The following is a 17,289-nucleotide window of genomic DNA, read 5'->3' as shown; positions in this document are numbered from 1 at the left end:
ATATGCATTGGAGTTTAAAGAATGAGGTGATCTTATTGAAACCAAGATCCTGCGAGGACGAGTGGATGCTGTTAGGATGTTCATGTAGGAGAGACTGGAACTACGACATATTTTTTAAATATACAAAAAGGTCGACAAAGATGAGAATTTTTTTTTGAGGTTTGTTAGTGTGGGGCATTCTCTTCCCCAAAGAACAGTGGAAGCAGGGTCATTGACTATTTTTAAGGCTGACTTTGATTCCCTTGTCAATCAAGAATCTAAGGTTCTAGTAGACAGACAGGAAAATAGAGCTGAGGCTGCAATCAGATCAGCCATGATCTTAAATAGCCGAGCAGCCTCTGGGCTGAATGCCCGCAGCCTCCTAGTTCATATGTTCTGTTCTGCAATGTTTGTGATGCCAAAAGTAACATTTCAAAGTTTTTCAAGAGTGCTGGAAATACATAGCAGGTCTAGCAGCATCTGGAGAGGAAAAACTAACATTTCAGGTCTGACCTTTCATCAGAATTGGCAAAGGTTAGAAACTCAATAGACTTTGGGCCTGTTCACTTTCACTTGCTCAACCAGTCTCCTTCCACCACTCCTCCACCTGACTGAACTTGTTCTCACATTGAACAACTTTTCCAACTCCACTCTTCCTCCAAATAAAAGGTGTTGCTATAGGTACATGTGTGGGTCCTAGTTATGCTTGTCTGTTTTTTGTGGGAGCTATGTGGAACTTGTTCCAGGCCCCCTCCCTAATTTCTTTCCAGTTCATTTGATGACTATATTGGTGCTGTTTTCTGCTGTCGCCCCTGAACTGGAACTTCACATTTGCTTCCAATTTCCACCCTTTTTTCCTCCTTCGCATAGTCCATCTCTGGCTTCTGTCTCCATTTCTAGGGATAGGCTGTCAAATAATCATTACAAGCCCACTGACACTCAGCTACCTGGACTACATTTCCTCACACCCTGCCTCCTGTAAGGACTCCATTCCATTCTCCATTGTATCTGTTCTGATGATGGAACCTTCAACAGTACCTCTTTTCTTTTCTCCAACCAAGGGTTTTACTCACTGGTTGGCAGGGCCTTCAACTCTGTTCGACCCATTTCCTGCATTTCTCCCCCCCCCCTCCTTCCCCTCCCCCTCAGAACCATGACAGGGTTCCCCTTGTCCTCTCTCTCTCCACCCCACCAACCTCCATATTCAACAGGTAATCCTGTGCCACTTCTGCCACCTCCAGTGTGATGCCACCACCAAACACTTTCTCTTCCCCCTCCCCTGTCAGCATTCCAAAAGGCCTGTTCCCTGGTCCACTTCTCCATCACCCTGGCACTTCATCTGCTTACCATGCAATTGGAGTTGTAACACATGCCGCCTTGCCTTCACTCTCCTCACCATCCAAGGCCCCAAACACTCCTTCCAGGTGAAGTAGCAATTTACTTGTACTTCAATTTAGTATACTTTATTCACTGCTCACAATGTGGTCTCCTCTACACTGGGAGACCAAATCAATATTGGGTGACACTTGGCAAAATACCTCTGCTCAGTCCACCAGCATGACCAAGCTTCTAGTTGCTTGCTGTTTTAATTCCCCACCTGCTCTTGTGCCCATATTTCTGTCCTCTGCCTGCTGCAGTGTTCCAGTGAACCTCAAGGTGCTGTTTGAGCTTATCTTCTGATTAGGCACTCTACAGCCCTCTGGACCCACAGAGTTCAACTTCAGACCATGACTGCCACTTTGGTTTTTACCATATGGGAGTCTTTAAGTGGCTTTTCATATTTTTCCCTTCAGACAGAGCTGTTCATTATTCTGTCATTAATGCACTCGCTTGACTACTGCGTTCTCTTGCTATGGCTATTACTACTCCCTTTGCCTTTTTGTTCCATGGCATATTTGTCATTTAATCTCTCTCTTGCCTGCCCTATCACAGACCTTCCCTTTTGTTTTCCTTCCCACCCCCTTCACTTGCTCCAAGCCTATTATATTTCTAATCTTTGCCAGTTGTGGTGAAAAGTCACAGACCTGAAGCGTTAACTGTGTATCTCTGCAGATGCTGCCCGACCAGTGTATTTCCAGCACTTGTTTTTTTTCAGGTTTCCAACATCTGCAGTATTTTGTTTTATTTAACATTTTTTTCCCTTCTGGAATTAGGCCATTAATGTAGAACTTTGTCAAGGGTGTAGCTATCCCAAAGGATGGATACGCTTAACTGTTTTGGGTATGAGTTGCCTAGTTGTCAGCTGCTATGAGCATATTGTGTCAATGGACTTCTATGGACTGTGCCAATGCATGGATATGAATTTGAGTGGGCTGAAGTGGTACTTGGCTTAAAGTAATTAATTTGTAATATTACAATCACTAAAATGCCATACTGCTATAAATTGCGTTCAAAATGGAATGTGGTGTACTAACAAAGCTTCTTTAATGCATGTAATTGCAGATATGGAAATTGGGCTGTTGGCAATTGTAACAAATTAATGCTGGATAGTGTTTCACAAGTCAACTAACAGTCAATTTAAAAACTTTTTTTTTTCTTTAGAAACAATGCAAAACTCTCAAGAAGCCTACCAAGCAGCCTCCACCAGTAGTGAGGGTCTGCCATCAACACATCCTATCCGTTTGGGTCTTGCCCTTAATCACTCTGTGTTCCACTATGAGATTCTGAACTCTCCAGAGAGTGCTTGTAGACTGGCAAGGGATGTAAGTTGTACACTTGTTTCTCCAATTACAAAGCTTAAAATTCATTGAACAAATCTTCATGTCAGATTGTCATATCTATGCATGCAAATTATGATTGAAAAATTTCCTCCAGCATATTGCCCTTTTTTCTGAAGGCTGAGGTCTAGAATCTTGCCGAAGTGGCAAACCTCAATAGTAACTACTAGTAAATTGATTAAACAGTTTGGAACTGAGCTTGACCCTGTATGCATCTGACCAACATATGTGCACTTGAAACCAGGGGTTAACTGGATAGTGATCCACTTAGAACTTTAGCTTTATTTTCCTTCCCTGATTTTCTGGCTGAGATGACTTAAATTTAATAGTGTTGCCATTGAAACTGGAATCATCCTGATCTTTAGTCAGCCTGGCTCTGATGAAACTACTTGACAGGTTAAAAAGCTCAAACAAATATCAAGGATAGATTTTGTTTCAGTGCTAAGATTAGAAAATAAATTTGAGGTTTGACCATTGTTGAGGATATGAGTCCATTAGATGGGTCAACCTGGTGTCAATAGCCAAAAAAGTGACTAATTGCTCTGGATTCTCTAGTCTTGCATCATTCCCATTCTGAAACAATAGAATTGGTGTGAAATGACTATCTAGGCAATAATGACTGCTGGAATGGATTCAGAAAATTAATGTCTTGATTTCTTTTTCCTCTTTAAAAGGGGCTTCCCAAATGGGCTGTCTTTTGTCTTGTAGAATCATGGAATGGCAACAGAAGGGGGCCATTCAGCCTATTGTCTGTGCCAGCTCTCTGCAATAGCAACTTGCCTAGTCCTGTGCTCTTTTTTTTCTCCCCCCCCCCCCCCCCCCCCCCCCCCCCCCCCCCCCCAACAGCCCTGCAAAGTTTTCAGAATTATCCAATAATTCTTGATCCTTTGGCTGATGGGAACAGTTTCTCCCGATCTAATCAGTCCAGATCCCTGATTTTCAACACTTCTATCAAAGCTCTTGCTGTTTTCTCCTTCAAGGAAAACAGCCCCAGCTTCTACAATCTATCCAGTAACTGAAGTCTCATCCCTGGAACCATTCTCTCAAATCTCTCCTGCACCCCCTCTAATGCCTTCACATCCTTCCTAATGTATGGTGCACAGAACTGGACAATACTTGTATATTGATTTCCAGAAATCACCTTGGTGAAGCTTCAGAAGTAGTCCTAAGCTGTGGGGACCCAAAAATCTTGGATGTAGATAAGAATTTGGTTGAATGGTAGCAAACAGTTACTGTGGGGGGGGGGGGTGGGGAAGTACTGAGAAGGGTGTCTGAAGAATAGGTGTTGGATCTCGCTGTTTGTTTGTAATTTAGCTTTGATAGAAATGCAAAGTTACGTGCTCAAATTTGCAAGTGGTACCAAAGTAAGAAGGGCAGTGGGGTCTGAGCAGCTGAAATTCCAAAATTAGTTGGATAGAATGAAAAATGAAATTGCTTTTTATTTTCCCCCCCCCCTTGCCAATTTGAATAGCCACAAATTCATCACACTGGTTGCCCATCATAAAGGATGAAGCTTTCCGAGGGGTACTTCGTATCCTTTTGTGAAAAGGAAGGGAGTTTCATTCTTAAAAAATGCACATCTGCATTTGAGGCACAAGTATGAAATTACTGCTGGGCTGGGTACAAGTCAGAATAAATTAATAGAAGGATATGGAGTCACTCAGGCAGCCATCAGTATCTACAAACCAGATTCTGTTTTGAAACTAGTAGTCAGATTTCAAAAGTGCTGTTTTTCTTCCAAAATTGTGCCCATCTTAACTTGCATTGAAGCAGAGCTTGAATGGTTCAATGCAGCATGTTCTCTTCAAATTACAGAACAAATTGGTCAGAAAAGCCTTTAGAATTACAGAAGAAATATGATTTCAGCCTATAGGTCAAATTGTCAAAATATGGAAATATATTCCTGCCAGATGGTCAGCAGAACCAATGAATTAAATTTTCATCAACTGCATTACTTCAAAACCTGCTAATCAGTCTTGATTAGAGACCTTTTTCTGGAAGTTTATTCCAGGTAGACGCTATCCTTTGACAGTGCATTGGTGAAGAATGGAGCTAGGAAGTTGTTACTTTGTGCCCATATGAGCAGATCTGAGAAGCTTCCACTCCATTGGGAAAAGTGGCCAAGATGTTTCAGAAGTACTTGTCACCTTTCATGAAGCAATCACTTACCTTTTTCAGTCATCAGTCCTGGATTACTCTTGACTTTTTTTTTTTCAGGAGTGCATATCCTCTTTAGACAGAATTTTGAACTCTGGGTAGAAGCACGCAAATCACTAAGCACAACTACACTGCACATCCTGAAATGTTTGGTATATCAAATGTGGAACTTGACCACATTCGGAGTGCCACTTTTAAGCTTCAGCTGATGGATGCTCAATTTACAAAACTTTCAAGGGTGGTTGGTCATTAAGCCAAAACTAAATTCTCCATGGTTTAATTAATTGAGAAATTGGGATCCTGTGATAGCAACTTGACGTTTGAGTAAAGAGGAAGAACATTTGGTGGAGCTCAAAGAATTTGAAGCTGAAACTGAGCTGCAGAACTTTTAGGAGTAACTTCAGCCAAAGTACTAATCCCTCCTGATACGTCTCATAACATTGATCACCAGAACCTCCATCGAAACTGAGTGGACTTGAACCATAATTATTGACTTTTTTGACCAGCATGAATTTTTAAAGATAACATTGCTGCTACTATCTCATTCCACCAGCCTGTCTCTTCCCTCTGGCATTCAATATTGTGTACAATGTCCATCCAGTGACTTGCTTGTTTCCAATGTTGGCTTGTCTGCCAAATTGGAAAAACCTGTTGCTCAAAATAACTGATTTTAAGTAATCCTTATTTTAAGGAAGTATTAAGTTAAATTCTGGAATTTGAGCAGTTTATATTTTAAATTGTAAATGCTTTGAACTGTAGAAGTGTGTATAATCATGTAATAAGGAACAACCCTTGTAGATAGCACAGAACAAGCCATTCACCCCAACTGAGCATAGTTTATATGCCAAGCTTCCTCCCTGCTCAATACCCATTTTCCCCCCTGCCCCCCCAAATCCCTCCCTTATTTACAATTCTCCATTCTAGATGTATCAGTGGTATCTGCTTCAACCACTCAATGTGGTTGTGCATTCCACAAAAGAGGTTCTTGCAAAGTTTTTTTTTTTTTTTTTGATCCTTTAGTAGCTATCTTTTATGCTCCCTTGGGAATTAGTCCATAAGTGGAAACTGTAGAACCCCAGCCTGCTCAATCTTGTGCTGTTTCTCTACTAACATTCAATCTTTTTCCATTTTCTCCAGTACTTCAATGCCCTCACTGTAGCCCACTTATTTTCTTAATTTCCAAGGAATGTGTGGTCTTTCTTTACTCTTCCTACTATGAATGGCCACATTGTCTTCCTGGATCTTGGTGCTAGAGTACAAACACTTGACAGCACCCTCAATTTGGTGTCAACACGATACCCTTCATTGTTATAAGCAAATTAAAAGAACTTGCATTAGTAAATTATATTCAGTTTGACAATGTTGGGCAGACCTGATGTGACATGTGGTTAATTGATATCTGATGCAAATTGTCAACTTGATTCAGCTTCTTACCTAGCTGTCTGAAGTCATGTCGGGTTTCTTTTCTCTCCTCTCTTTTCTCTCTTTCTTTTCTCTTTCCTCCCCCCCCCCCACTCTTTTTTTTTTCTTCCCCCCCCTCCTCTTCTTCCCCTTCCCCCCCCTTCTCCTCTTCCCCTCCCCCCCCCCTTTCTCTTCTCTTTCTCTTTTCCCTCCCCCCCCCCCCCCCCCCCCATGTCATTGGTTAGAAATGGTACTAATCTCAATTGACTAGCAATAGCATTTCATTTTTTTTTCTTTAACATCCTTGTTTTACTGTTCCTGCTTACTAGGCGTTTGATCAGGCTATTCAGGAGCTGGATGTTGTCCAAGATGACAGCTATAAAGACAGCACCCTCATTATGCAGTTGCTTAGAGACAACCTTACAGTAAGTTTTTCAATTTTTTCTTTTTCATAATTGTGTAGCTTTAATCTTCAAAATCAACCAGTTTTACAGCATGAAATTTCTTGACTATAAACTGACTTATTCAGATGCATGCTGGTATTGAATTTGTCAAATGGGAGATGTGTTGCAACTTAATATTGTACTGTTTTGGAATTGTATTAGTTTAGAATATTTCAAATAAGAAGTAACTTTTTTTTTTTCTCTCTCTCTCCCTAGTTATGGTCAACTGAGAGTGCACCAGATGAGTGTGAATCCAGTGCAGCTGAGCCTGGAGAAAACTAAGTGCGCATAGGGTCCAATCCCCAAAATCTTTACACGGCTCCACTCAATTCCTATAGCAATGAAAACTCATCAGTACTGTACTGAATAGCTATGTATGGAAAATCCCCAATTTAGTCTTTATAAAAACACACACCACTGCTTTAAAAGAAGTCCATTCCTTGGTTTGTGTTGATGGTTGTCTGCCTTCCTGGTGTGCGGTTACTGCTGTAGACGAGTATATAGTTTAAATTTATAACTTGAGTAACCTCCCAATAAAAGTAGAGGTGAGAATCTTTATTATAAAAGAAATACTTGCAGTGTTTGTATTGTGAACATAATTGGTAGAAATTTGCTGCACTTGACAGTAATTGGGTTATATTGCAAATTTTTTTTGCTTGCTCCAACCTTTCCATATTAAGTTATCCTGCTGGTATTGGCTTGTGTGCATTGTCTACTCATTCCCTCTATTCCCCTTGGTGAAATGCATTTACTATTACCAGCAACTTGGTATAATAAAGCAAAGTAGCTGTTGCACACATGCCTCTATTTTACAGGAAGTCTGGCCTTCTGTTCTGCAATAAAATGATGTTTTGTAAAATTGAGGCTGAAGGCATTTAAAAAATGTACAATCAAGTTGAAAAAAGTACCTTGTGATTTTGGAATTGTGAATCTTCACTTTTTAAAAAAAAATGAAATGCGCACCTGTCCATGTCGTTATGGTATTCATTTGTGTACTGTTACAGCATGTTTCTGCTAAAGTTTGAAGTTGTGCTTGTGCATAAGTCACATGCATGACTTTTTGATACACTGGAATGGGAAACACAACTTTCTTCAGATTGTGCCCAATATCTTTTTTTTTTAAAAGCATAGTATTTCTGTACAGGTTTGTGCACATGTAAGGGGGTGTTTAGTGAGAGTTGGACCACTATAATTGCTAATCATTTATCATAATCCCCAAAAAGCCTTGTGGAAATGTTAATGCCCTATGTAACATGAAATAAATGACATTTTGTAAACCATATATTGCTTGTTTAACAAATCTGAGATTCTTGTATACTTATTGCCAGTAGCAATGCAGATTATGATGTGGACAGTGGTACAATCTATTTAGTTTATGAAAACTTAAACATACTAAACAGTGTAGTTAATACTACATTGAATTTTTTATAAGGAGGTTTTTCCTAAGAGGGCTGGAAAGAATTTCCAAAAGTTTTTTTTTCTTGTAATTGGCCTGGTTTTATCAGGCATTTCACATCTCAGGAGATTACATGACTGGGTGAGGAGCATGGCATAGCACGAGGGACAAGTGAGATGGACCAGAAGGTCTTTCCTGACCTTAATGTTCACGTGTAAATATGAAGATTTTTTCGCAACTTGAGTCCAAACAAATCTGTTGCGTCCCCCCCCCCCCCCCCCGCCCCCACCTGTAGATCAATCCTACACTTTTACCTTTCGTGTATCAATTCCTTCTCTAGAAAAGGACCTAAATTACCTCTTGCAGACAATTATGCTTTCAGTTTGTGGATTTCTCTCGGAACTTCATTTTTCCACCTGAACAGTGAATTGTAAACTAACCCACTATCATGTATTTCAACTCTTTTCATCAGCCATTAATCTGAATCAATTCCCTTCATTATCTTTTGTTAATTTAGAGAAGTCTTTCAAAGCAAATGAATTTAACTTTAATTTCCTTCAGACCTGAATTCTTGTCATGGATTCCTCTTGTCTTGCCCCTATTGCCCCAAAAGCTAATTTCCTGTGGGCAATCAAGACCGCATATGCCAACTAGTGTCAGCCAAGAGTAGTACTGTCATCAGTCAAGTTGCGTTTGAGCCACTTGACCTCATTGATATTTCAGTCCAATACTGAGTGCTGCAGTCATTGTCATAGATGTCATCCTTTTGATCTAACATTCGAGACAATGGCATGCTGGCTTGGATGGATTGTGTGGTATTCAAAAGCAAGGATGTTCTCCCTATGTTTTGATTACTTATCGGTGCTTTTTGTGGGACCTAACTGTATTCAAAGTGGTTGCTGTAATTCCCTACATTACAACAATAACTCGTCACAAGTGCTACATTGGGTGTGATGCACTTTGTCCTGAGCATCTGGAAGGTGCTGCATAAAAGTGAACTTGCTTTCTAGTTCTCAGTATATATTGGCCTCCCTTACGACTAGTCTTTTCAGCTCAAAATGCCTTTGTGGCTGTTTAAGAAAGTTATCCAATTAGTTCCATTCCCTGGCTCTTCATTGCCCAGCAAAATTTTCCCATTTTATGCATGTACCCAAAGCCATTTGAACACTACCGTTAAATCTGTTTTCACTACTCTTTTTCAGGCAGTGCGTTCCACATTCTCAACTTGAGGAAAATTCCCTCAAAATTACTTTTTGCCAATTACCTTTTAAATCTGTCCTCTTGGTTACTAACCCTTTTGCTACTGGAAACAGTTTCTCTTTTTTTTCAAAACCATTCATGATTTTTGAACCATTTACCATTACTCAGCTTTCTGTATCTTAGCCATTACATATTCATGCAGCCACTGCCCTTTAATCCCATGGGCTTCAGTTTTAAATACCAGAGATTAGACTTGTTATCAAACATCTTTTGAAAACTTGTACACCAGATGTGCTACTTGCATCCACCCTCTGTTAATCAAACATAATTTGTCTACTAAATCCATGCTGGCTTTCATTAACCCATATTTTTCCAAAGACAGTTTTGTCAGGGTTTAGTGTCCAAGAGTTGACCACCCTCCTGGGTTTTATCCCTCTTTACACCCCTGTTCAAACAAAGTGAAACATTTACAAACCAGTCTGCTGGCATCACTCCAATCTAAAGCAAATTGGCAGATTATTGCCAGAGCCAGGCAATTTCCACCTTTCCCACAGCAATTTGGATGCATCCTATTCAGACTAGGTGACTTTTCTACTTGGTGTGCTGCTAACCCTTTAAGTATCTCCCATTTATATTATCTTATCCAATTTCTTGACTACATCCTTTTCCTTTGCCATGACATTGCATTTTTCTGCACTGAAGAGGATGCTGCCAAAGTGCTCATCTGGTACCTCGACCATGTCCTCTTTCTAGAGAAAGATGTCCTTGTCTCACATCAGCCCCATCCTTACTTTGAATAACTTCAGTGAGGCTCTCAGCACTGTTATTCGGAGTTCTGGCAGAAACTTCTGGAGTGTGCACATGGGTAAGGGCAACTTCTGGATTTCCACTTAAAATCAGATACCCTGCTGTAGAAGAGGTGCACTCAGTATTGGAATAGGTGTGAACTTGTGTTACTTGGCCACTAATTCAACACTACAGTTGAAAAAGGGCTGGTGTATTCATGAGTTTTAATGGGATTACTGCTGAACTGCACCTGTTGCACTGAAATTAATTTTGTAAATGTGGAATCCCATTCTTTCAGGAAAATTTAGTGCTAGAGATTTAAATATCTTTCTCTTTCCATGTCCATCTGTATTTCCCAATCTTTTGCTTTCTGTACATTTAAATCTAATTTTAATTCCCTGCTTTACAGTTCTTGGTTTAGACTATAATCAGTGAGGAATTTCAATCTAGTTAAATAGCCTCAGTTTGTTCTATTCAGATGTCACAGATTCTCTGTAGAGGGCGCTGTCAGAAAAGAAACCAGATTAAAAAATCTCTGAACTTGCAAAAAAAAAATCTATGGGTAGCTGTCACTGAAATGAATAGCAAATGTCATTCCTTCATTGAGCAAAATCTGCATCTTTGTTTAAATTATTTCTCTAATGAATTATGAACCATGAATGTAACAGGCTTCCCTTTTCTGTTCCAAGAACCTCTAGCTGTGGATTATTTCCTTTCCCCCATCGTGGGTGGTTATGTACCTCTACACAAGATAGCTGCTCTTAATTGTTTAACCTACCAAATTGCTTCTAATGCAGGGCCTTTTCACCTCATGGAAGTCAGTCCTCCTGCAGTTGAATATTTTTTGATTTAATCCATGGCCTTTTCCACAACCAATCTAAATGTAATATCATCTTTGCCAAATGCTCTTACTGAGGCATAGTCTGCTTGCTCCACTTTGTTCCCCTCAACTAGATCCACCACTGCTTCATTTCTCATTGGGCTGGAAGCATACTGATAAGGAAGTTCTTTTGCACATTTCAGGAATTCTTCCCCATCTGTTCCCTTTATGTTTAAGTTTCTAGTCTATATGAGGATGATTGAATTCTCAATTATCACTACTCTGAATTTCTTGTATCGCTGCCATTTCTTTCCTGTTATTTGGTAATCTATAAAAGGGGTTCTCAACCAGGGTCTGGGATCAGCAAGAAGGTTTCAAGAGGTCTGCCAAAAATAACCAGAAACTGTAGAGAAAACAGGATTGATGTGATTATAGACCACTCAGTCGAGAGAAGTGGTGCCCAATACACCACCTCAATCAAAGGAATGAGGTGGGTTTCTATGTTCAAATAGGTTTTAGTTAAAGCGTGGAGACAGCAAGGTGGAGGGGAGGGGAAGCCGGTCTGTACGCGATGGGCAGGCAACAGTTGGTGTTCGGGTGCAGTGCGTAGAAGGTAACAGTATTAACAATTGGCCCCAGAGAGAGAAGGGTTGTGACTTGAAGCTTTATCCCTTGTTTTTCCAGTGATGTGATTTTGCCAACTGGTTTGACACAATTCACGGTGTCTGTGTTTTTCTTGCACTTGTGATTTTTTATTTCCTTAGTTCCACTGCGTGCATGTGATTTAACTCTCTTCCCACTACCCCCATTCTCTGCTATTAATTGTCTCTTCACTTGTTATGTCTTGATAATCTTTAAAATTACCATGAAATTATTCTGCCCAATTGGTTGTGGCATTTCTGATCTTGATCCTAGAGATCCAGAAGCTAGAGGGATGTCAGAAAACTGGGTGGTCAGGATGTTAGTGTTTGTGGGATGAAACACCATTCTGCACCCAGAGCTTTCCAATAACAGACTAGAACGTGATCATTTAACTTGATGTGCATATATTAAAAACTCATTTCCTAATCTCAAACATCCCCTTGGTGTTGCATTCTCCAAAAAAAAAGCTGCATAACAAATCTTGTCTTTATAAAATTTTTATTATGTTCATAAAGCAGTAGCTGACGAGTGTTAGACCTGTGCTGGATGGTTACAGCCATTGTACAAGAGCCTGAAATTTTGAATATGTTTTTCTTTGTAGTCAGTCTATGCAGGTGCCATTTGATTGGAAAAGCATTGGCCAAGACAGAACATTTTACAATTGCTGTGCGACTGTATTTAATCACAAATGTGGGTATTGTCTAAGCATATTCTGATTTTGTAATTCCATGAGCAAATTTACAGGAGTGAGAAAGTTGCAACTGAGTTGTTGTCTGCTGTCCCATTGGGAGTTAGAAATGTGTCCAGTACCATATTTTTACAATATATACGTTTTTAAAAATGCTCGCTTAAAGTACAAAGAACTTGCAAATTGCAGAGTAATTATTTGAGATGTGTCTGGTCAGAGTGTGGAGAAAATAGAATCCCTCAGCCCAAGAAGTAGAAAGACTGGAAGATGGCAGTCAAGTTGTTAGAAAAAGAAAAATAATGAATACATTTAATAGTATAAAGTTTAAACAAACTTGTGTTATGGATTCAATGAAGTTTTTCTAACACTGGGGGTGGGGGGGGGAGCTGCCACAGAAGCAAAAAGATTAGAACCTTGGCTTTTAGGAAACACCAGTAGTATAATAGCTTCTCTAACTGTAATTCTAACCAAATAGATTGTCTTTTGCGCCTCAGGTATATCATCCTTTTCTGGTGCTATAATGGTATCTTTGATTAATACTGCCTTGCTCCCCTATCTTCCCTGAATATATGAAGTGCCCTTAGCTCCCCTTCTTTGAGCCAAGTCTTATTGCAACTATATCATAATCCCATGTGGTACTCGTGCCTTCAGTTCGCCAGCCTTAGCTATCATACTATGTGCTTTTCCGCACGTGCATTCTAAATGCATCTTTGTTTTGCAATTCACCTGTGTGTCATTCTAGTGCTGCTTCTCTCCTAGTTCTCTATCATCTATCTCCTCAATTATTATTCTTCCTGATGCCCTCCCCTTGCCAAATTAGTTTAAACCATCCCCCATAGCACCAGTTAACCTCCCTGCAAGGACATTGGTCCCAGCCCAGTTGACATGCAACCTACACATCTTGTATGGGTCCTTGAATCTTTCTTAAATCTCCATCCTAGTAATCCGTCAACTATCTGTACAGGATAAATCTAACAGTTGATGCTATCATTTCACTAAGTATTATTCCAGTGCTATGTGTTGGAGGATTTACTAATTAAATTGCTTTAAAGTGCTTTTATTTTTAAACAGGCCTCTTCAAATTAAAGGCAGTAAAAATCCTCTACCTTTTTGTATGTAATAGTGATACTCTTATAGGCATTCTGCAATTCACAAACACTTATTGACTTGTCAGTCATTTAAAAATCTAATTATGTTCAGCAGTTACATAGCAAAGCCACATTGTACAAAACCAGTATGAAGCATAACTATTCAGTTGTCTCATTGAAAGTTGCTCCTTGTTCCTTTTTTTACTTTCCCATGCTTGTTTTTTGATGTACCTGTATTCAGCAAGCACTAGAAAACTAGTGCAAGTTGACCCAGCCTTAAAAGATCCTGATAAGTCGATTATGAAAACCAGTAGTTGCATGTGACTTGTAACTTGAGCTGCAGTTGTACCCTATGTTCCCTACATTACAGAAGTGACTACACTTCTGAAAGTACATCATTGGTTGTAAAGCACTTTGGGGCAAACCGAGATCTTAAAAGGCATGGTATCAGTGGTAGCAGTGGATGGGTGTTTTTCTGAATGGAGGGATGTGACTGCAGGGATCAGTGCTGGGACCTTTGCTGTTTGTAGTATAAATAAATGATTTGGAGGAAAATGTAGCTGGTCTGATAAGTAAGTTTGCAGACGACACAAAGGTTGGTGGAGTTGCGGATAGTGATGAGGATTGTCGGAGGATACAGCAGGATATAGATCAGTTGGAGACTTGGGCGGAGAAATGGCAGATGGAGTTTAATCCAGACAACTGTGAGGTAATGCATTTTGGAAGATCTAATGCAGGTGGGAGGTGTACAGTAAATGGAGAACCCTTAGGAGTATTGACAAGCAGAGCGATCTGGGCATGCAGGTCCACAGGTCACAAAGTGGCAACGCAGGTGGATAATGTAGTCAAGAAGGCATACAGCATGCTTGCCTTCATCGGTTGGGGCATAGAGTATAAAAATTGGCAAGTCATGTTGCAGCTGTACAGAACCTTAGTTAGGCCACACTTAGAATATTGCGTGCAATTCTGGTCGCCACACTACCAGAAGGACGTGGAGGCTTTGGAGAGGGTACAGAGGAGGTTTACCAGGATGTTGCCTGGTCTAGAGGGCATTAGCTCTGAGGAGAGGTTGGAAAACCCGGATTGTTTTCACTGGAACGATGGAGGTGGAGGGGCGACATGATGGAGGTTTACAAAGTTATGAGCGGCATGGACAGAGTGGATAGTCAGAAGCTTTTTCCCAGGGTGGAAGAGTCAGTTACTAGGGGACATAGGTTTAAGGTGCAATGGGCAAAGTTTAGAGGGGATGTGCGAGGCAAGTTCTTTACACAGAGGGTGGTGAGTGCCTGGAACTTGCTGCCACGGGAGGTGGTGGAAGCAGATACGATAGCGATGTTTAAGAGACATCTTGACAAATACATGAATAGGAAGGAATAGAGGGATACGGGCCCCGGAAGTGCAGAAGGTGTTAGTCTTCTCCCTGCAGCTCACATGTGTTCAAGTCTTCAGAAGAAGGAATTTTCCTCCACACAAGATCAGGGGGCAGGTTGTTCAACCTTGCCCGTTTAAGAGCGAAGGCCAAAGTACGGAAAGTCCTCATCAGGGAACTTCTCTTTGACGCTGCTGCTTTAACATAGCGGCACCTCATCAGACCACTTTCCGATCCTGAGTGGGTACAGAGGAGGTGTTAAAGCAGCAGGTTTACCAGGATGATAAAGGGACACTTGGAATAATAATCTGATTGGGCATAGTCAACATGGATTTATGAATGGGAAATCATGTTTGATTAACCTGTTGGAGTTTTTTGAGGATGTTATTAACAGAATTGATAAAGGGGAGTCGGATGTGGTATACTTGGATTTTCAGAAGGCTTTTGATAAAGTCTCCCACAGGAGATTGGGTCGCAAAATTAAAGCACATGGGATAGGAGGTAATATACTGGCATGGATTAAAGATTGTTTAACAGGCAGAGAGTAGGAATCAACAGGTCATTCTTGCATTGGCAGGCTGTGACTAGTTGGGTACTGCAGGGATCAGCGTTTGGGCCCCAGCTATTCACAATATGTATCAATGATTTGGATGTGGGGGCTGATCTATACCTCCACTCCATTCACTCTGCATTAGTAAGAGTTCTGCATTTCCACTAGCCTTTGAAGAAGTGCTTCCTGATTTCACTTCTGAATGCTCTGGCTCTCATTTTAAGATTATGCCTCTTGTTCTGAATTCCTCCAACAGAGGTACTAGATTATCTATTTCTACCCTTTCATCATTTTAAACGCCTCAAATTGGTCACCACTCAATCGTCTAAACTTGGGGGGAATACAAGCCAAGTTTCTGCAAGCTATTGCCAAAATTTAACCTTTTAAACTCTGATACCATTCTGGTGAATCTGCATTGCGCCCCCTCCCACGGCCAATATACCTTCCTAAGTTTTGCCCAGAACTAAATGCAGTACTCCAGATGGGGTCTGACCAAGGGCATCCATTTTCCTCTTCCCCAACACTTCTATTAATGCAAGTTATCTGGAATAAATTTTTAAGCATTACTGTCTGTGGTATACAAAAGCCAAAAGCACTTCCATTAGCAGTGCTAAGGTGAAATGGGCCCAGTTCATGCTAACGCAGACCAGCCCCCAAAACTGCTGCCTGTGTGAAGTTCCAATTTGGCATCTATGACTAAATTAATATTAATTTAAAACTAAATTGGAGATGTTCTAGATTCTAAATGGATAGCAATTCTAAATGGGAATGATCATACCCTGGTCTTTTGATCCATTAAAAAAATTCCAAATTAAATAGGGAAATATCAGCAATACCCTAGCTTACATATTGCTGAGGTTGTACATTTTTCATAACCTGCATAATGGATGACCACCCTCTTCCTGAATTTTGTAAAACTGCAATGTAGATGCACACAGCCTCCCCCATGAAAGGAGGAATAGCTAAAACCATGTGTTGCACCTATCCCAGCCTTTTGTTGGTCAATTTTTGCCCAGCTGGGAGCAGATGGCAGTATAGGTCCAAGGAGCTGAATGGTCTACTGCTTCCAGTTCCTATATTTTGGAGTAACTTGTCCCTTCCTGTACAGAGATGTTATGGGTTTGTGAGGGAATACTTACGGGCTTTCAAGGAAGTGATCTCAACTTTGCCAATTCTAGGTGGAGGCTATACATATGCTCTGGCATATATCTCAGATATTTTGTCCACATGCTTTGGAAATTGTAGGGCTCACCATAGTTGAAGAGAAGATACGGTGTATCTAGGAGTGATGTGCTAGTCTGTGGATTTTAATTTTTCCTTGCAACCATGGGGGCAAGTTCAGTCAAGAAAGTAAATCTGAGGATTGCAGTCCTGGTCACTACCTTCATACTGTCTGGGATTGTTGCCCAGAATAACTTGATCGGGGTGCAACCAGAAAGTGTAAGACTGCTAGTCTTGGATGTTTGTCAGCATTTAACTGACACTGAACAATGGAGTAGTTTGAAAACTCTGTTTTCACTTTGAGTTATCTTCATTTTATTTCAATTTGAGAGTTTGCCTAACTTTCATTCTGTTATTCTTGGGTTTCCTACATGCTTTCATTGAAGTTTGTTGATGTGGTGATGAGTGTGATCTATAGGAAAAATCTTGCATTCGAGTGAGTGCAGTATCCAGGGCAGTTTTGTGTCTTTGGTGTCAAAGTTCTATAACTCTAGGGTTTGCCCTTAGTTGGAACAGCAGTGTTGTCTCTTAAGAGTTCATCTTTGAACAGCTCCTGTTGGATGGAGTAGTATGTCTTTTAATTGGTCTACAGGTTTGTTCCCTTATGTCGAAACTAGTCCAGCCTAGTGCTGCACTTCTCAATCTACTTTTAGCAACTGCGCCTTGGAGTCTCTTGTTGCACTAGATTGGGGAGAGGGCTGACTGATCTAGTGGTATATTCATTAGAGTACACAGCTTGAGAACAATAGGAAAGTATCTAATTTTTTTCTGCTCTTTTGCGAGAGGGTGTGGTGGTCAAGTTAGACAAGGTGATACCTTGGAGCTTCCATGT

At 40.5% G+C, this 17,289-nt stretch overlaps 1 protein-coding gene across 1 annotated transcript in view; it reads left to right on the top strand.

The window, feature by feature from the left end:
- LOC137356741 (14-3-3 protein theta-like) overlaps window positions 1-7,979 on the top strand; it is a 33,896-nt gene extending 25,917 nt beyond the window's left edge. The window contains exons 4-6 of the mRNA XM_068022475.1: window positions 2,521-2,681; window positions 6,584-6,679; window positions 6,914-7,979. Of these exons, the coding sequence (XP_067878576.1) occupies window positions 2,521-2,681; window positions 6,584-6,679; window positions 6,914-6,979 (323 nt within the window). The 3' untranslated portion in view covers window positions 6,980-7,979. The remainder of the gene's footprint in view (window positions 1-2,520; window positions 2,682-6,583; window positions 6,680-6,913) is intronic.
- The last annotated feature ends 9,310 nt before the right edge of the window (window positions 7,980-17,289 follow it).

The sequence above is a fragment of the Heterodontus francisci genome, chromosome 3 (genome assembly GCF_036365525.1).
Source record: "Heterodontus francisci isolate sHetFra1 chromosome 3, sHetFra1.hap1, whole genome shotgun sequence".
Lineage (NCBI taxonomy): Eukaryota > Metazoa > Chordata > Chondrichthyes > Heterodontiformes > Heterodontidae > Heterodontus > Heterodontus francisci.
Note: the sequence above shows the minus strand (reverse complement) of the source record. Positions and strands in the feature narration are given on the sequence as shown.